This window comes from Schistocerca cancellata, chromosome 7 (genome assembly GCF_023864275.1).
Source record: "Schistocerca cancellata isolate TAMUIC-IGC-003103 chromosome 7, iqSchCanc2.1, whole genome shotgun sequence".
NCBI lineage: Eukaryota > Metazoa > Arthropoda > Insecta > Orthoptera > Acrididae > Schistocerca > Schistocerca cancellata.
This window is the reverse complement of record NC_064632.1, coordinates 293,161,794-293,183,330: the sequence shown is the minus strand read 5'-3', so window position 1 is coordinate 293,183,330 and position 21,537 is coordinate 293,161,794. Positions and strand designations below refer to the sequence as shown.

General features: G+C 38.6%; 1 protein-coding gene across 1 annotated transcript in view; it reads left to right on the top strand.

Moving 5' to 3' along the window:
* LOC126092232 (serine/threonine-protein phosphatase CPPED1-like) overlaps positions 1-21,537 on the top strand; it is a 128,474-nt gene that overhangs the window by 73,681 nt on the left and 33,256 nt on the right. The window contains exons 3-4 of the mRNA XM_049907735.1: positions 1,289-1,498; positions 6,409-6,547. Of these exons, the coding sequence (XP_049763692.1) occupies positions 1,289-1,498; positions 6,409-6,547 (349 nt within the window). The remainder of the gene's footprint in view (positions 1-1,288; positions 1,499-6,408; positions 6,548-21,537) is intronic.

Here is a 21,537-nt window from a genome sequence, read left to right as displayed (position 1 = left end):
GACATTATGGTGACTAGTACTGCAGTAACAGGGTGCCCGAGTACACATTCGCAGAGTACAACAATACTTTAGTACCCCTCACCATAAGAGAAGAAAAGCTCAATGTATGTACAAGTACTTTCCAAATCATGTGATTCCATCTCATCCCATGTTTGTCAGAGTAGAACAAAGGCTGCGGGAAAGTGGAAAATCTCCACGTGCACTGTTGTATTGGAAGAGGAAGTGCTTCATCAAGTTGAAGAGAACTTGTTTGTGAGTACTAGAGCCATTGCATGTCACTTGGATGTGTCTCACTCGTCTTTCTGTCATGTTCTGCATGAACAACAGCTCTACCTGTATTACCCTCAGAAGGTACACACTGTTCTCCAGGTGGATTTTGTGCCATGTGTCAATTTCTGTACTTGGTTTTTACACCATTGTGTGGATTTTCCTGTTTCCAAGGCAAATTTTGTTTATTGATGAAGTGCATTTCAACAGGGAAGGTGTGATTAGAAACACCCAAAAGTCACGTCTACATAAAGATTTCAGCACACCTTCAGCATCAATGTCTGTGCAGGTATCTGCGATGATTGTGTGATTGGGCCATACATCCTTCCTCCCCCCATAAAGGGTGCCAACTACTTGACATTCCTGCAACAAGTGCTGGCAGAGTTTTTTGAAAATGTGCTGTTGGAAATTCATTTTGAATTGTGGTTACAGCATGATGGTGCTGCAGTACATTTTTCAGTTCACATCCAAAACCATCTGAACATAGTGTACAGTGACAGGTGGATCGATCAAGGTGAGCATGCTTGGCCACCAAAATCCACAGATTTAACCCCTTTGGCAGCTGTTGTAATATCACAATAAATAGGAGGGAAATCTGTACATCTTAATTCCTTGTAACTTGGAAACTAACCATTTCCGGACGTGGGTGACATGAATTGTGGAACACCTTGCAGGTATGGATAAATATTTTTTTCAGAAGATGCCAGTGTAATCAAGTAAATATTAAGATACCAACTGAAGATAAACATCAGCTATTTAATGCAATTAAACCAATTTTTTTTTCAAAATTATGTCTATTCCTTCATTTTACTAGCTTATGTTTAGCTGGCATAAGCACAAATAGTATTAAGTAGTGTAGTTATTATTTACATAATGTTCAGATTAAATTTTGAAGAGTTGTTTCGCGTTTGTTAATATATTAGTTGACTTATCCCTTTGCCTAGAAATTTCATCATCATCATCTTCTTCTTCTTTCTGAGGTGTTAAATTTGGAATTCATAAGATATAATTTTCATTTCAGATGGCGAGAAGACTTGGAAAGGACCATACTATTTCATTCAGACTGCTGATATTCAGTTTGGGCTGATTGACCGTTACATTTTGAAACTAACAAATCCAGGTTGGGAGAAAGAAATTGAATTAGCCGAAAAATCAGTAGAAAAAATCAATAGTCTGACACCTAAGCCAAAATTTGTTGTTATGTGTGGAGATTTATGTGATGCTGTGCCAGGTATGTTTTAAGTATTTTTTGATAAACAGGAATTTATTTTTTGTTTCTTGAGTTTGGTTTTCTACCTGAGAGTAATATAAATTCAGTCAGAACTTACAAAGCCATTGTTTGAAACAATTTTTTTTCTGTTTTCAATGTTCTGGATGCAATGTACCTTCTGTTCATCAGAGTCCCATTCATGTATATGCAGGATCTTCACAACTATTGTAAGAGAAGGAGGTATAATAGGGGGGGGGGCAAAAAAAAAAAAAAAAAAAAAAAAAAAAAAAAAAAAAAAAAAAAAAAAAAAAAAAAAACCTGTGAACTGTACCATAAAATCTTCTCGCATTGACAGCCAAGTCAATGTGTTATTCTCTGGCAAAGTTTCAGCAAATTTCTTACTTGCCATCTTCAGGCAAAGAAGATGGCAAGTAAGAAACTTGCTGGAACATTGCCGGAGAGCAACGCATTGACTCGGGTGTCAACCCGAGAAGATTTTATCATCAAGATTCACTGAGAAAGCCTGCATTCCCAAACTGCGCGTGGTTCACTGGATCACATGCATGGACATAAAGAAAGAAATTTAAAAAAAAATATTATTTTAATGGCTATAAAGTTAGCATAGTGTTATAAAGAACGTGGTAAGACATGTGGACACACCAGTAAGAATAAGGTCGCTTTTAAATGAAAATGGAGTTAAAATAAAGTAAATTCTTTCTTTGGACAATGATAAAAGAGATTCAACAAATGGTATTGTTGGAGACAATAAAAATAAGTTCATGTTTTCTTACTGCTATAGGGCCCGTCTGGCTGAGGGTGGGACTTTTTTAGTGCTGGGTTGGTGGGGCCCAGTGACATACTGGTTGCTGAGAAGACGCTTTATTGCTTTTAATTGCATTTGTTCATAGTCAGTGAGAGTCGGGCATTCCCATGCTGACACGGCAGTCCAATGATGGTAAGCAGGCAGCTGGCCCCCACCCCAGATGGACGGTACTTGTGATGGCACCCGATGATGCACATGTTGGCTCTAGGAAATGAGCCAGTGGTCTGTCAGTTGGCTGAGGCTTGTGACAGCGGCTTACTGCTTCTCCTCACTGTGTCAGTCCTCTGATGTTGAACACCTGTGCCCAGATGTGGCTCACGTCTTCCACAGTGATGAGGGATGACTGCTGTGCGTGGTGCATGACGTGTTACCTCCTGGCAGATGTCTGGCAGCAAGTGGTGTAGATGGCAGGCCTACTGTGCTGCAGCACCAAGCCCTCAGGGTTTACTTACAAGGGAACCTCCCCATTGTACCCCCCCTCAGATTTAGTTATAAGTTGGCACAGTGGATAGGCCTTGAAAAACTGAACACAGATCGATCGAGAAAACAGGAAGAAGTTGTGTGGAACTATGAAAAAAATAAGCAAAATATACAAACTGAGTAGTCCATGCACAACATAGGTAACATTAAGGACAGCGTAAGCTCAGGTGCGCTGTGGTCCCGTGGTTAGCGTGAGCAGCTGCGGAACGAGAGGTCCTTGGTTCAAGTCTTCCCTTGAGTGAAAAGTTTAATTTTTTATTTTCAGTTTATGTGACAAACTCTAAAGTTTTCATCACTTTTTTGGGAGTGATTATCACATCCACAATAAAACCTAAATCGGGCAAGGTAGAAGAATCATTTTACCCACTCACCAAGTGTACAAGTTAGGTGGGTCGACAACATATTCCTGTCATGTGACGCACATGCCGTCACCAGTGTCGTATAGAATATATCAGACGTATTTTCCTGTGGAGGAATCGGTTGACCTATGACCTTGCGATCAAATGTTTTCAGTTCCCATTGGAGAGGCACGTCCTTTCGTCTACTAATAGCACAGTTTTGCAGTGCGGTCGCAAAACACAGACACTAAACATATTACTGTGAACAGAGACATCAGTGAACGAACGGACAGATCATAACTTTGCGAAAATAAAGAAAGTAAACTTTTCACTCGAGGGAGGACTTGAACCAAGGACCTCTCGTTCCGCAGCTGCTCACGCTAACCTCGGGACCATGGTGCTCTTAAGTTCATACTATTCCTTGATGTTGCCTATCTTGCACATGGACTACTCAGTTTGTATATTTTGCTTATTTTTTTCATAGTTCCACACAACTTCTTCTTGTTTTCTCGATTGATCTGTGTTCAGTTTTTCAAGGCCTATCCACTGTGCCAACTTATAACTAAATCTGCGGGGGGTGCGATGGGGAGGTTCCCTTGGTAGTGTGACAGGCTGCTACCCCCTGCTGAACTTGAACCCATGACTGCAAGTGGTGGAGCCAAGTCGTCTGGTCATCTAGCGGCATCCTGGTGTTGTAGTACTACTGGGCTCCGAATGCATCTTTCCTGAAATTCACAGTTATATATACTGCTCCGTAGAGCATTTGGTGCACTGTCACCCGGCTCCCAGTCACATAGCTTGTAACATAGTTCTAGCACTGGTTTGGTGACACCACCCTGCCCACTTTGGCTAATACTGCTGCACAGTGCTGGTTTTGCAGAGCACGGTTAGCCTATCTTGCAATCCTTTTGCACGCATTTTGCTATAACGTACACATCACCACACTGTGCTTACCAGCCATTGATAGCTAACTCAACGCTCCACGGCAGCTTCATACAAATTTAACCTGAGACTAATCAGTGGCACTAGACACCTGGTAATTATAAGAAATAGGAACAAGTCCAAATTAGTGCTTGATTAGATAGATGAAAAATGGTCTCATATTTAATAAGGGTGAAAAAATGGAGAACTTATAGGCTTACCTTGAATTACATGGAAAGCAACTTGACCTACATATGTTAAGAGAATGAGAATAGGATAAGGTTTGCTAGCCAATATATTACAAGAAAAGGTAGAATGTTGACTGAGAAAGCACCTAACCTGGCCATAGTTTATAGTCCTAGAAAATGAAACAACTATATGGAGTGTTACATAATATGTTCTGATGATAAGAATGGTTGAAAACAGACCTCCTTTAGAGTAATTCTTTAATGGCCATGACATCAACGTGACACTAAGTCTAATCTTTTTTTTTTTTTTCATTTCTGGTGTGTAGTGGCGAACACAATGCCTTTCCAAAATGTTTATTTCGAATCTATCTGAACATTGCTGAGAGATTCAGTTTTGCACTTTGTGTTGCTGATCGTTCAACAAATGAGCCACAGATTTTTCATGAATATTTCTCATAGTTATTCTTTGTGTAAAATATATCACATGCTTTCTTTTGATATGACTTTATCATCAGCTGTTTCAGCCATTGTTTATTGCCAGTCGTCCAATACTGTGTTGTGTAGTGCATTTTTTGGGTGTTTTCCTTTATGGTTGCCGTTTTGGTATGTTCTATACATGAATTAACTTCAAGAGAAGTATAGCCATTTTTGAACTCTATCCACCAATTTCTTATCAGTTGAAAATGAAAGAACCTTGTATGAGCTTATATTTGTGATAATCTACCCAAAACAGAATTTTATTGTGGCACAGTATTCTGTTGAATCCATTTGAATGAAACACACAACACAGTGTGTAAACAAAACTCTTCTGGAATTAAAGTTGACACTTCTGAATGATTTTCATGCAACAATATTAATACAAAAATCATTGATATCAGTGCCATCTGTGTACCAGAAAGACATTTTCTTCTTGATCCTATATGTTTACTATGTCAAGTGCATTGTATTTCCAGATGATCTCATCTGGGGTCTATAGATTAATGCAAAACAGACACTGAATTGGAAGACAGAAGTTGTGCACATTGGAAAAGGGTTATGATAGAAATTTGATCACAGAGCTTCATTACCTCTCCCATTGAGCAGACTGGTTGACACGAGATGTCTGTGTAAGAATTTACATGTACAAATTTAGTTTATATTAAATAAATTCATTAAACTGACAGTATCTGCATCTATGACTGAATAGACTATGTATCAAACAGTGGAGAGTCCAGGATGGAATCGTAATAATAATAATAATAATAATAATAATAATAATAATATGAAACAGATAGATTGCTACTCACCATATAAAGGAGATGCTACATCAAACAAAGGCACAACAAAAAGAATGGCTGTACACTTTAGCCTGTGTGTGTTTTCTATTCCAGAAGAAGGCCTTTTGGCCAAAAACTGAAATATACAGCAGCTTTTTTCATGGTGCCTGTCTGCGACTCTGTGTTTCCTCTTTGGTGAGCAGCAATCTATCCTTTACATAACACAGCCTGTGTACCGCGTAAGAAGGCACTGAGCACGAGACAGGCACATTTAAAACTAGAGTGGGAAGCAGACTAAGTTGTAGGAAAATGTCTTTCTTCATATTTAGAAAAACACACACACACACACACAAAATCACCTCTGGTGCAGGAGAGATGTGGGGCATGGAGAGAGAAAGGATAGCAGGGAAAGGGTGGAGAAAAAATGCTGTATTGCTGCCTGTAGCAGTATGCATGGGATTTGGTGGGGAGATGATGATGGTGTGCTAGGTGCAGCATCGGGAGGCTGTGTTGAGGGGAGGGAGTGGAAAGGACTATGCAGGTGAGATTATGTAGTTTAACTTTTGCCTTCAGAGCCAGTAGATATGAAGAAACAGTAATAGGTGTACACAGTGGGAGAAAAGGAAAAATGACGAGAACTGTTGGAATAATATTGTCGATTTTTGTGACTGAATATGTCTTCCAATTAAAAGTGATATTTATTTAAGTAAGAGTACCATTCATATTCATTTCCAGGAAAGGAACATAATAAATAATCTATGTTAACAGAAATTAATATTACACATTTGCATACATTGTTAAATACCTATATTTTGACAAGTATGCTAATTTTCTATTTGTGTATATTCATATTTGCAGTTTTTGTATCTGGCTAACTTATTTATATTTGATGTTGTTATGGTTTTCATGCAACTAATTTATGTAGGTGGTGATCCTGATGTATACAAAAGACAAATTGCAACCTTCAAAAGAATATTCAGCAAGCTGAACCCTGAAATACCTATGGTTTGTGTTTGTGGGAATCATGATGTTGGTGACCATCCTACAAAAGAAACAATGAAAATGTGAGTGTTATGTCGTCACATGAATTCTAATGGCTATATTTCATATAATGGAAAAAAGGTCTAATTTTATTTCCATTCTCTGGAAACAAGATTATGCAATGTGAAGCAACCACAAGCTGCAGTTATATCATGACACTTAATCAGAGTTATTGAAGGTATACCATGGGGTTGTTTTGTATTGTTTCTCTCAACATTTTTTCTTCGGATTGCAGGTGCGGTGACCGTTTCTATAAAAAGGCTGCAAGCTTGAAAAAATTATAAATTTTTTATCATTGTGATGTAAAATTCAGTCAACATTATTTTTGCTGATATAAATTTATATTTTCCTTCACCAATATTACATTTCACTAAATGCAGCTAACTGAGAGTTGAACATACCTTTCCTGTAAAAACTTAAATAAATGAAACATGAAGGAAGCCGTTATTAAGATACAAAGAGCAGCTGCTGTGTGGCATCTTGAAGTGAATCTTCTTACATTCCTTGGCAGGCATAATAGTGACCAGTGTTGTGAGCCATAACAGATGAACTTCAGATGGCTGCAGCACATGCACGCTTCATATGAAAATGAAAAACACCACCGCAGAAGCAATCCTTATAAAAGTAAAAATTAAATACATTAATAACTGCAGTGCATTAAAATACAAAACATGACTTACACATTAACATTTTCTTTCTCTAACAATGGACAGGACAAAGCAACAAAAGAACAGTTAAATGCAACTCAGATATTCTCTTTGTATGATGAGCAGACATTTGGTCACAGATGCATAAATCCAGCACATATTGTTGTAGTCATATATATATATATATATATCATTAGTTTTGACTGTTGTAAATCAGTGGGGACCTTAAGCCTTAATTTTGGTCTACTTTGTGTTAATTTATCATTAGAAGATCACTAACTTTGTACTTGAAGGCTTTTTTCCTTCGTCGGTCCAAGGTATCATGGTTTTTTTCTAGCACATATCTGAATTGTCATTTAGCATCTTCCACCATTTCACTGTGTCTTTTTTCAGTTGAATTAATAATATCTTCTTCAAACAATTTCATGATGTGATATCAGTCTGAGTGTGTATCTTAACTCCTATCAAAAGTTCAAGTGATGTTTTCAGAACACTTCTGTGGTATGTTGACTGTCTGACACACTGAACTGATGGTACTACTTATACCATTTGGTAGGGTTGTCAATACCAAGCATAGTGATGATTGAGGCTGGAATAGAGTTGGTCCTCTCAATCTGTCCATTGGCTCGAGGGAGTCCCTTGTTATTAAAATATTTTCACTATTTTTTCTGTCCTCCAGTACTCCTTGAATTCATGAAAATTAAAGCAAGTCTGTCTGTTGGTAATTACTTGGACTGAATTTCTAAAATTAGTTTTCTGTTACCCCAACTTACTAACTGCTTCTGCTGATTTTGTTGTCTGTACAGGATACTGCCAGGTAAACGTGTTAAATGCAACAGTGATATTTACAATATGGTTGTATCATTTGTGAGTTGATCAAAGGGGTCCAATGAGATCTTTGTGATAAGTATTCTCCTGATCAAAAGTTTCTAGACACCTATTGGTGGATTTAAATATGGAGTATGTCTGTCCTTTGTTTTTATCACAGCTTGAACTCTGCTGGGGACACTTTCAGTGAGGAGTCTGAATGTCTGTGGAGGAATGGCAGCCCATTCATTCTCAAGATCTGAAACAAGATTATGTTGCAAGCTGAGGTATGGAATGAAGCTGACATTCTGATACATCCCAAAGATGTTCCATTGGGTTTGAGTTGGGACTTTGGGCAGGCCAGTCTAGTTGAGCAATGTCGTTGTCCACAAACCATTTTCTCACTGAAGCTACTTCATGACTGCATTCATTTTCAAGCTGATTCGGTCAGTCATCATATATTAACTGTTTTTCTACTGTACACAGTACACAGTGCTGTAAAATGTGTTCATATCCTTCTGCGTTCAGTGTTTTCTCAAGTGCAGTAAGAAGGCTGCACCCTAATCTTTAAAAACACATCAATACTGTAACACCATCTCCTCCTTACTTCAATATTGACACTACACATGACGGCAGGTAATATTCTCCAGACATTAAACCCTTCCATCAGATGACCTCAGAGCATAGTGTGATTCATCGCTCTAATAACTTATTTCCAGTCATCCACCATCTTGTGGCATTGCTCTTTATGCAATCTCAAGCACTGCTATAGAATAGTGCGGCTTATGAGGAACAGCTTGACCTTTGTACCCCTCTTTTTTTTTTTTTACTCCCAATGTACAGTCAGTGTGTTAGATGAACTGTTGGTAGAACTTTGGAACTCACAAGTGATTCCTTCCACTGATTTAATGTGATTTTTTACAACCAATCTCTACGATGCTGGACAGTCCCTGTCTGCCAGGTCTTATGTTAGCTGTGAGTGCTTCTTTGAATTTCCACTTCATAATCACATCACCAACCCTCGACGTGGACATCTTTTGAAAGGTTGAAATGCCCCTGATGGGTTTGTTACTCAGGTTACATCCAATGACTTGCTGTTCAAGTTTCTCTACTGACCACGCAGTGCACCATGCCTGCTTCTATCCACCTCTCTTGACATCTAGTGGTCAGTTCTGCATTACATAGGGGTGTCCAGATACTTTTGATCAGATAGTGTACATAATGACCTTCTTTCTTTGAATAAGAGGTGAAGGAAACCTTCCTTCTTTCCTAATTTCTTACTCAAAATTAAACATTGTACTCTATTGGAGATTACTCTTTTCACCTTGTCAGTCAAATCAGCTTTTTAAAAATTTGTTTTACTTCCTCTTGACTTTGTTTAAGCCCTTTCTCATGTACAAATTTGATGATTTCACATTGCAGTGTGTGTGGAACTGCTAAGTCTACTTTCCGTCATTGAATCTATGGTTTTATACACAATACTCTGCAAACAATGGACAATAAACAAAGTACACTGGCATTCTTTTTAGACTTAAGTAAGGCCTTTGACAAACATAATGTTGGACAAGCTCAAAGTATATGGCATTAGAGGCACTGCACTAAAATGGTTCACATTGTGCTTGACAACAGGAAACAGAAAATACAAATAAAACATGAACTAAAAGAAAACCTCAGGGATAGATTTTAGCTCCAATTCTCTTTCTCGTGTATATAAATGATTTGGATTTAAACATTGAGTCAAAGACAAATACTTTGTTTGCAGGTAACACAAGTATCCTAGTTACAGGAAGCACCCTAAATCAGCTACAAGCATCTGTAAATAAATCTACAGCATAGATAAATAGATGGTTTGAGGGGAATAAACTACCAATAAACACCAAAAAACAATGAAACTTCCTGGCAGATTAAAACTGTGTGAACGACCAAGACTCGAACTCGGGACCTTTGCCTTTCGCGGGCAAGTGCTCTACCAACTGAGCTACTGAAGCACGACTCATGCCAGGTCCTCACAGCTTTACTTCTGCCAGTATCTTGTCTCCTACCTTCCAAACTTTACAGAAGCTGTGAGGACCGGGTGTGAGTCGTGCTTCGGTAGCTCAGTTGGTAGAGCACTTGCCTGCGAAAGGCAAAGGTCCCGAGTTCGAGTCTCGGTCGGGCACACAGTTTTAATCTGCCAGGAAGTTTCATATCAGTGCACACTCAACTGCAGAGTGAAAATCTCATTCTGGACCAAAAAACAACATTCCTAAATTCCTGTTTAAAAGGTGACAATGAATTCCAACAAAATTTCATCTTCTTTGGAAACAAAGTTTTAGGCATATGGCCTCAAAATAACTTCAAATGGCATACCCATACAAACAAAATAACTGAAACACTGAATAAAATATGTTACAGTCTAAAATTGCTATCTGTTAAAGCAAGTTTTAACACTGACCGAAGTGCCTACTTTGCTCAGTTCTGTAGCATCCTACTGTATGGAATTGTATTCTGGGATACACTTAGTTCAGTCATTTTGCTAAACCAAAGAAGAACTGTATGAGCAGTACAACATGCTGTAAGTATGTTAGACAGAAATTGAAACTTCCACAGTAAACATTGGTTTGTAAATTTACAGTAATCTCCCACATAAGGTAAAAATAATATCATCATTCACACTGTTTTGTAAAACCCTAAGGACATTCATATTAGATTACTGCTTCTATTCAGTAGCAGAATTTTTAGAACATTTGAGATACAAGAGACTTGAAACAAGACAGTGCAGCTACTGCAAATAGTGCAAACTCTTTTGTAGATATGGCTAAAATTTATGTATCTATTGAAAGAATACTGTATTTTTACTGTGTTGTGTTACTGTTTTGTTTTGTGTTTGTTCTTTCAATCTGGAGAGATTTTTTGCATGAATAAATAAATAAATAAACTTGGAAAAACTTCCATATCACATTAAGCAGTTTTCATAAGGTCATTCTCTGAGAAGGATCTTGATTGCCGTGAAACCGTAGTGCTTCTCTACTCTTGGACCTTCCTCATTCTAGCTATTAAACTATCAGCAAAAGCATGCAGTTGATTTACACAGTGACTTACAGCAGCTATATGTTTCATCTGAGAACCAGATAGGTGTTTAGTGGTGTAGGAATACTGTCTGGGACTAAAGCCCATCTTGCTATTCTTAGCAACAGGTGTTTCTTATCCATGTTCTTTTGCAATGCAGCACAGACCGTTACAATTTTAAAATGTATTCCTAATAACTACACTGAGAATTTCGTTAAAGCATTAACAATAGCCAAGGCTTCAAGCTCATAACTACTGCATTTCTTGTCTTGAAATGGTGTTTTCTCCTCATGTAAGAGACTATGTGGAACTTGTCATCGTGTGGAGATTTTCTGATAGCACAGCTCCACTGCTTTGTTTGCTTACATGTATGTAGTTCAGTTTGAATGTTCACCTCTGCTCTTCCTAAAACTTATATTCCTGATTATTCCTCAGAAAATCACTCAGAGATGTGGTAGTTATATAGAGTAATTTGAGATAAACTTTCTAAAATATCCTGTTAGTTCCAGGAAACTTTGTTTTGCTGCAATATGGAAAATTTTGAACAGTTTGTAAGTTTATCTGCGGAGTATTACTCTAGCATTGTGGTAGCGAATTCTATAGTTCATCTCTAATATGAACCACACTTTACATCAGGATTTTGTTCCTTTGCTTAGCCCTTTGCAGTAAACAATCCACAATGATTTTTATTTATTTATTACTGTTTCCCCATTTGCCGCAGGGAGAACTGCTCATTTTTTCTTTATAGAAGAATTTTAAGCAGCTGCCTTCTTATATCAATTGCTGTACTCCTTTTATATACATTTCTGAGATACTGCTACAGAGTTAGATACTACAGAATCCACTATACAAAAGTAAATATAAAATTTCCTTGTTCAAACTGTAAAATTGTCCTCAAAGGATTCTTCAGTAGAATAATAACATTTTTCCACCCGACAGGTATAGACTAATTTTTTCAGTGAATCTAACTCCACGTTAAATATAATACTGCCTTCTATTTTATTGTAAATTTTTAATCTCACAAACTCTGGTGTTTGGGTGTAGAGTTTTAAATGGTGTTTTGGCACTTCAAAATTCTCTCTGTAGAGAGTGCTGTAGTTGTGGTCGAAACAGAGAGTTAACTGTATGTTGATTATTTTATATGTAAAGGGAAGGAGGAGACACTATTTTTAGATTTTTTGACAGTGGTTGACATGATGCCCATTGTTTGGAAACAAACACATTTGTAATCTTTTTCTTGTAATATGTTCTCCAGAAGATCCTGCATACTGATTAACTGAGTTAGAGCAAGAGTGATAGACTGTCTTTCTGATTTCTGCTTGTGCCACCTGACAAAATATACAGTTCAAAAGCTAGGCTGTTAAGTTTGTTTTCTCTGCAGTCTATGTGCACCTTCCAGTTTAAATTTGTATTGGTATTTTTGGCTGTGCACTACACATGGTTTGCTTCTGTGACATCCTGATCATTGCATGTTACCTTTATTTCCCTTTGTTCTAATAATTTAGCTTCAAATTGCATCATTTTGGTATTAGTTACATTAAGTTTCACTCCATTTTGATGGAAACAAGATTAAAGTTTCTCTAAAGAATGTATGACACTTTCCTGAATTCTTTCAGGCACCTCATTTTCATTTACACTGATGTGACAAAAGTCATGGGATAGTGATATGCACATGTACAAATGGCATTAGTATTGTGTACCTAAGGTATAAAAGGGTGCTGCGGTGGCAGAGCTATCATTTGCGCTCAGGTGTTTCAAGTAAAAGGTTTCTGACTAGATTATGGCCGTACGACAGGAATGAACAAACTTTGAATGTGGAATGGTAGTTAGAGATAGGTGCATGGAACATTCCATTTCAAAAATAATTAGGGAATTCAATATTTCATGATCCACAGTGTCAAGAGGGTTCCAAATATACCACATTTCAGGCATTACTTCTCACACGGTCAATGCAGTGGCTGACGGCCTTCCCTTAACAACCAAGAGCAGCGGTGTTTGTGTAGAGTTGTCAGTGCTAATAGACAACCAGCACTGTGTGAAATAACCACAGAAACCATAGTGGAACAATGACGAACATATCCATTAGGCAATGCGATGAAATTGGCTGTTAATGGGCTATGGTAGCAGACGACTGATGCGAGTGCCTTTGCTAACAGCATGACATCACCGGCAGCACCTCTCCTCGGCTTGTGACCGTAGCGGTCGGGCCCTAGACATCCAGAAACCTGTGGCCTGGTCAGATGAGTCCCAGTTTCAGTTAGTAAGAGCTGATAGTATTTGAGCGTGGTGCAGACCCCACAGAGCCATGAAGCATAGTTCTCAAAAAGGCGCTGTGCAAGCTGGTAGTGGCTCCATAATGGTGTGGGCTGTGTTTACATGGAATGGACTGGGTCCTCTGGATGTTTGGCTGCTTGGAGACTATTTGTGGCCATTCATGGACTTCATGTTCTCAAACAACAGTGGAATTTTTATGGATGATAATGTTCTATGTCACTGGGCCACAATTGGTAGTGAGTGGTTTCAAGAACATTCATCAGGGGACAGGAAAGGACACCAGGTTCACTCAGTGTGTATGTTTGGGAGCCCCATTCAGCATGTTGAAGAGACTATTCTGGCAGGCATTGAGGGGACAGGATGCAACCAGCTACAGATTGTGGTGCACGATGGAACAAATGATGCCTGTTGTGTGGGCTCCTAGATCATAGTTGATTTATTCCAGTGACTGTCAGAGAAGTTTGAGTCCAGCTTTGTGCATGGAGTTTCAACAAAGCTTACAAATTGCAACATTGTCCCCAGAACTGATCATGGCCTTTGTTCTGAGTCAAATGGAAGGACTGAACCAGAGACTTCGAAGATTCTGTGACAAACTAGGCTGCTACTTCCTGGACTTGCCAAATAGGCTTGAGAACTGTAGGGTTCCCCGAAATAGGTCAGGTGTGCTCTACACTACTCAACTAGCAGACAGTGTGTTGGGTGCACACAAGAGTTTTTTAGATTAGGCATCTCTCCACTCAATCCAGATAATGATAGCTGCAGGAAAAGCGAAAGAAATGCCTCCCACAGGTGAGAGTATTAAAATCCTAATGGCATACTGCTGAAGCATTCACAGCAAAGTGCCGGAGCTTGAAGCGCTCATGAAAAATGATGAAGCTCACATAATACTACTTACAGAAAGCTGGTTGAAACCTGAAATTGATAATAGTGAGATTTTTGGGGAAAATTTAAGTGTATATTGAAAGGAGAGGCAAATGGGAAATGGAGGTGGTGTATTTGTCACAGTAGACAAGAAACTCAAATCCACTGAAGTAGAAATTGAAGCTGCATGAGAGATTGTTTGGGCAAGATTCAGTACGAGGGTGGGCATAATTGGATTCTTCTATTGCCCACCAGACTCATCTCCTGATGTAACCGAAAACTTTAGAGAAAGCCTCAGTTCACTTGTACCTAATTTCTTCAATCATACTTTAATCATTAGTGGAGACCAAAATCATCCAGCAATTGCTGGGGAAAATTACAGTTTTGTTAGTGTGGGCGTGATAAGACATCCTGTGAAACTTTACTAAATGCCTTCTCGGAAAACTATCTAGAATAGATAGTTAGGAACCCCACTCATATATTGGATTAATGGCAACAAACAGATCTGATCTTTTTGAGGATGTCAACATCAAAACTGACATCTTGGGTTGTCGGGTGTTCTGCCGGATATCAGCGTCGTACTTGCACGATATTTTGGTCACGTAGCTCGTAACCTTCATCAGGTGCGACCTGAGACTGCTCCTCGAGTGGACCTGGTCCAGTATTTATGCGTAAGGCCTTCCCCCTCCACCAACGGCTGCAGCGGACGGAAAACAGCGCAGCAATGCCCCAGCAGGTCGCAGGGAATGGGCGCGGACCACAGAGGAAGCGCCTGCAGCCGTTGGTGGAGGGGGAAGGCCTTAGGCATAAATACTGGACCAGGTCCACTCGAGGAGCAGTCTCAGGTCGCACCTGATGAAGGTTACGAGCTACGTGGCCGAAATATCGTGCAGGTACGACGCTGATATCCGGCAGAACACCCGACAACCCAAGATGTCATTAGATCGCCGGGAAAGCCTGAAGAGTTACAACATCAAAACTGGTATCAGTGACCATGACATGGTTGTGGCAACAATGATTACCAAAGTACAAAGGACAACTAAGCCAATCAGAAAGATATATATGTTCAGTAACCTAGATAAGAAATAAATAGTGTTGAATCTCAATAAGGAACTTGAAACTTTCAGCACAGGACAGGAGCATGTAGAGGAACTCTGGCTCAGGTTTAAAAGAATAGTTGACCGTGCACTGGATAGTTATGTACCCAGTGGAACACTTCATAATGGTACGGAATCTCCATGGTATACAGTCATTGTAAAGAAACTTCTAAAAGACAGAGATTATTGCATAATAGGTATAAAACAAAACTTAGTGCTATAGATAGAGAGATGCTGAATGAAATGCATATGGCTGTCAAGAGAGCAATGCGTGATGCCTTCAATGACTGTTGTAGTAGAATATTGTCAAGTATTTTTTCACACAACCCAAAGAAATTCTGCTTGCATGTAAAGCCTGTTAGTGGCACCAAAGTTAGTGCCCAGTCCCTGGCGAATGAGACAGGATCTGAAATTGAGGTAGAAAAGCAAAAGCTGAAATGTTCAACTCCATTTTCAAATGTTCCTTTGCAAAGGAAAACCCAGGAAAAGTGTGCTAATTTAATCCTCGTACCACTGAAAAGATGACTGAAATAAGTATTAGTGTCAGTGGTGTTGAGAAACAGCTGAAACTGTTAAAATTGAATGAAGTTCCAGGCCCTGATGGAATCCCTGTCAGATTCTATACTGAGTTTTCAGCTGAGTTAGCCCCTCTTCTAACTATAATCTGTCATAGATCCCTCAACAAAAAAAAAAAAAAAAAAAAAAAAAAAAAAAAAAAAAAAAAAAAAAAAAAAAAACAACTACGCCAGTTCTTGGAAAAAGGCACAGGTCTTACCTGCCTACAAGAAGAGTAGTAGAAGTGATTCACAAAACTACTGTCCAATATCATTGAGATTGATTTGTTGCAGAATTCTAGAACATATTTTGAGCTCAAACATAATTAAGTGTCTTGAACAGAATGACCTTCTCAATGCCAACCAGCATACAATACAATACAATTCGCATTTTTCTCACATGACGTACTGAAAGCTTTGGATCAAGGCAACCAGGTAGATGCAGTATTTCTTGATTTCCAAAAAGCATTTGACTCAGTACCACACCTACACTTATTGTCAAAAGTACTATCATATGGGGTATCAAGTGAAATTTGTGACTGGATTGGGGACTTTTTGGTAGGAGGACACACATGTTATCTTGGATGGGGAGTCATTGTCAGATGTAGAGGTAACTTTGTGTGTGCCCCAGGGAAGCGTGTTAGTACCCTTGTTCATGTTGTATGTTATTAACCTTGCAGACAATATTAACAGTGAAATCAGGTTTTTTGCAGATGATGCAGTTATCTGTAATGAAGCACTATCCTAATGAAACTGCATAAATATTCAGTCAGATCTTGATTAAATTTAAAAGTGGCACAAAGACTGGCAACTTGCTTTAAAAGTTCAGAAATGTAAAGTTTTGTGCTTCACAAAACGAAAAAATTTCATATCCTCTGACTATAATGTCAGTGAGTCACTGTTTGAATCAGCCAACTCACACAAAAACTGGGGTGTAACACTTTGTAGGGATATGAAATGGAATGATCACTTAGATTCAGTTGTGGGTAAGACATATGGTAGACTTTGATTTATTGGAAGAATACTGGGGAAGTGCAATCAGTCTACAAAGGAGAATGCTTACAAACCACACGTGTGACCATTTCTAGAATATTGTTCAAATGTGTGGTACCCGTACCATGTACCAAATAGGACTAACGGGGCATATTGAACACATACAGAGAAGGGCAGCATGAATAGTCACAAGTTTGTTTAATCCATGGAAGAATGTCACAGAGATGCTGAAGGAACTTAACTGGAACACTCTTGATGATAGACGTAAACTACCCTGAGAAAGTCTCTTAACAAAGTTTCAAGAACCAGCTTTAAATGATTGCTCAAGGAATATACTGCAATCTCCTATGTATTGCTCACATAGGGATCATGAGGATAAGATTACAATAATTACTGCATGCACAGAGGCATTCAATCAGTCATTCTACCTATGCTCCATACATGAATGGAACAAGAAGAAACCCAATAACTGGAACAGTGGGACGTACCCTCTGCCATGCACCTCGCAGTGTTTTGCAGAGTATAGATGTAGAGGAGCAGCATGACCCAGTATTTCTGCAGGGGACTTCCAGTGACTTGTTGAGTCCATGTCACACTGCATTGCTGCACTTCTTCAGGCAAAAGGATGTCCAACATGATATCAGGAGGTATCCCATGACTTTTATCACCTCAGTGTAGAACTGATGTATCGTCAGCAAATAAAACTGAATCAGCATTAGTACCAAATGGAAGGTTGTTTATGTAGATAACTAACAGGTAGGGGATCAATATTGAACCATGTGGGTCTCCTTGACCAATTGTTTTCCAGTTTGAGGAGTAATTTCTTGAATTTGAATATATAATTACTCTTTGTTTCCTATCTGTTAAGTAAGAGGTGAACTATTGTAAAGTAGTGCCTCTGATTTTGTGTGTATGGTATTTGAGTCGAAGTAAGGAATGGTTCATTAAATCGAAAGCTTTTGTCAGATCACAGAATATTTCTTTGGCCTTGCTATCTTTATCTATTGAGGAGTGTATCTTTTGAATAAACTAATTGATTGCATTTACAGTGCTTTTCCCTTGTTTGAATCCAAATGTTTTTTTTTTTAATGTCATTTACACTAAGAAATTTTTGAATTTGTTGAGCTGCAATATTTTCAAACACTTCAGAAAGTTTCCTTTTGCTGGCACTAGAAATTTTTATTCTTAGGATAATCCACTTAAGTTTACTGCTTACTTTCTTTTGACAAGATCTAGAGATCCCAATTACAGGTTGCCTATGTAATGGCCTCCAGGGGCAACAAATACTTGATTTTCAGTTTTTCATGTAATTATTTGCCAAACTTAAAAATTTAAAATGCTGTCATAATCTGCTCATTGAGAAGTATGCTCCTATGTTAAAGGTTTGACATGGTAAGACAAGTACTGCAGTTAGAGTCTTGAGGCAGTGTAACTCACTGTGAGCAAAAACCTGACTATATTCATCCAGTATTTGAGAATGAGAGCACTTGGTAACTTCCAACAAACTTCAGACCTTTATGATACTTTTTCTCACCAACACCCCATGCAAAATGGTGAAAGGAAAAAAATTTATCCCATATTACATTTTCATTGTTCGTGCAGGTAAACTGCTACATCAGACATAACGTTTTAATTTACTAGATTATATTAGATGTACTTTTCATTGCAATTGGTCCATAGCAAGGAGATCCACTGGGATGTGGAACATGTCAGAAAACAAGAATACACAACAAATATTTACAAAATAAAATATGATGCGCAGTTCAGGAGATATGATGTCATAAACATTGAGATGTGTGGAAAACTATCTTTTACACAATTTACCCAGACTATGCCATCCAGTGTATCATAATGTGAGTACATAATGACTTCCACAAACTTTAAACATAATTTCAAACCTTTTCTAGACATTTTCTCACTTATATGCTGAACACCAAATATTTAACACACTAACTCATTTGTAAAGTAATCACAACTTCAAAGCTGTTTCATACAAGGAAGTTTGATTCTTTAAGGAACTGGAGTTTATCGGTGTTGACTAACTGTCATAAAATGCTTTCAGTGTTGTCAAAACTGACTTGCAGTTCTCCATCTTTGACACTAGAAGCAGTAAGGTATGGAGTAATATGGCTGTCAGCTTTGTGTGAGTAAGATTTGTGTTTTTTATTTCTCAAGTTTGTATCAGTTGGTTAATAAGTTTGTTGTTTTGGACTGCAGAGATAAGATTAGACTAATTGCAGGGTGCACAGAGGCATTTAAGCAGTCATTCTTCCCATGCTCCATACCTCATTGGAACAGGCAGGGACCATAACATGTGGTACAATGATAAATACCTTCTGCCATGCACTTCACAATGGTTTGCAGATTATTTGTGTAGATGTAGAGTAACTGATCTTTTTATACTGATACTAGTGACCCAACCCAGGTTTGCATGAGTACCACTAAACATCTACGGCAGGAACAACTTGTCTTGTGTAGCGGTAACTTTGTTTATGGGCCACTGCATAAAATTATGATTCAGATTCAGAGAACATCATTATGTGACTGAATTCATCACATTCATATTTAAGTAGCACATGAAACGAAAGTTCTCAGGAGACATCAATGTTATCTGTTCCATATTTCATTAGAGTGACATCTTGTGGCAATGGTGTGATCTGCGGGCTACCGCACTGCCCTGTCTGTCCACCTACAGCTCCAGTTCAGTGCAAGTTACAGCCCTGACACCATTGCTAGTGATACATTTCCTATGAGACCTTTTGCCGCATTTCACTACACACCTCTTAAACAATAACTTTACACAAAAAAGCTGTTTTTATCAGCTTAATATCTGATATGTCCCACATCACAAAATCATTGAGGAAGTCAACAGTAACATGTACCAGCCTTCTGGCAGCAGTACTTTGCACTGGCATGATGCTGCAGCTGGATGGATCAAGGCATCTTATATACTCCAGAATCCAGAACAGTGGTACTTCCTGAGGCAAATGGTAAATCCTATAAGCTGGATGGATCAAGGCATCTTATATACTCTAGAATCCAGAACAGTGGTACTTCCTGAGGCAAATGGTAAATCCTATAAAAATCCAACATGTGCCCTCTGCATTTGATTGCATGTTGCATTTAGGGAAGAAAACTGTGCTGACAATGGCAGGGGTGCTCTGTGGGCTCAGAGACAGCCATAAAGCTGCCCAGCTGCAGTGCCAAGTTGGCACAAGCTACCGCTACTGGGAAGCACAGCCTGTGCAGATTTCAAGTTCTGCCATTCACTGCTAGATGACAATAGCATAGTTTTTGCAGCAGCAGGAGACTTTAATCATCATAGCTCAACAAATTTGCATGAAATATTTGGAAATGTATACACAAACCTCCCTCATGGATCAGTTTATCTATTAATGAGAACCATGTCAAACTCTGTTTAGTTCTTGAGATTAGGCCAGACTCACAGAGAGAAACCGTAGGGGGACTTCAATCTATACGAGGGGGAACTTAAAGGTAATGCCTCTGAATTTTTTATTTAAAAATCCTTTAAACCTTTTTTAATGAAACAGACATTATTGACATTCTACATCTTTATTGTGCATGCCTGCATGTTTATTTCTCAATGTAGTCAACCTGGCAATGAACACATTTCTCCCAGTGAGAGAACAATTTGTTGATACCGTCACTGTAGGGTGTTTGACGTTGTTATGGCTTGCACTGCTTCATCACTGTCAAAATGAAGTCCTTGAAGGTTTTCCTTAAGTTTTGGAAACAGATAAAGATCAGATGGGGCCAGGTCAGGACAGTATGGAGTATGATTGAGGACAGTGAACCCAAGGCATCAGATTGTTGCAGATTTGCTGTGCGTGTGTATGGTCAGGCACTGATATGCTGAACGAGAGGGTGCTGCATGTGTGCACAAACTCTTCAGATTCAAAACCTGATTACAGCTCATTGTTTCTCATGCACTGACATAGTTACGTTACACACTGCCGTGTTACACTCCACAGTTTTGAGCCCTCTATTGGCAGACGGCTGCAACTATGTAGGCATGAAGAATAAAGATGTAGAGTGTTAATAAAGTTTGTGTTATTTAAAAAAGCTTTTGCAATCTTTAACAATGTGTAAAAAGTCAGTCTGACCCAAGAAGCCTGAGACAGCGCTCACGCGTATGTGAGGTATGTTTGCTTGTGTGAATGCTTGTATGTTTTTCTTTACTGATGAAGGCTTTGGCCAAAAGCTTCATGTGTAAGTCTTTTTGTTGTGCCTGTCTGCAGCCCAACGTTTCATTTTTACGGTGAGTAGCAATATATCTTTTCCACAATTGTTGAAATTTCAACCTGACTCTCCCTCCTCAAAAATGTTCCATTAGATATTCATACAGTGACTCACTACAGGCACATCCTTTCTGATTGCACGGTCCCTGCCTGTCCTTTATATACACTGTACTTTCCCATTTGTCTGCTGGAAGGAGTGAGATAAATAAATGGATGCATCAAAACATTATGCCCACCAGTTTAATAATGTGTTCATTTATCTTTGAAACATGATACAGCAGCAATTCTGCATGATGTAATGAAACAGCCTTAAATTTTGTATGGGAGGAAATGATACATAATCTTTAGTGAATTACTCAATACATTGTATCTGTTTGTACTATGTCATCATATATTTACATTTGTGCTTATTTCTTTCACATTTATTATTCATTATCTAACACTATTTTGAATAATTGATATGCTAGGAACTA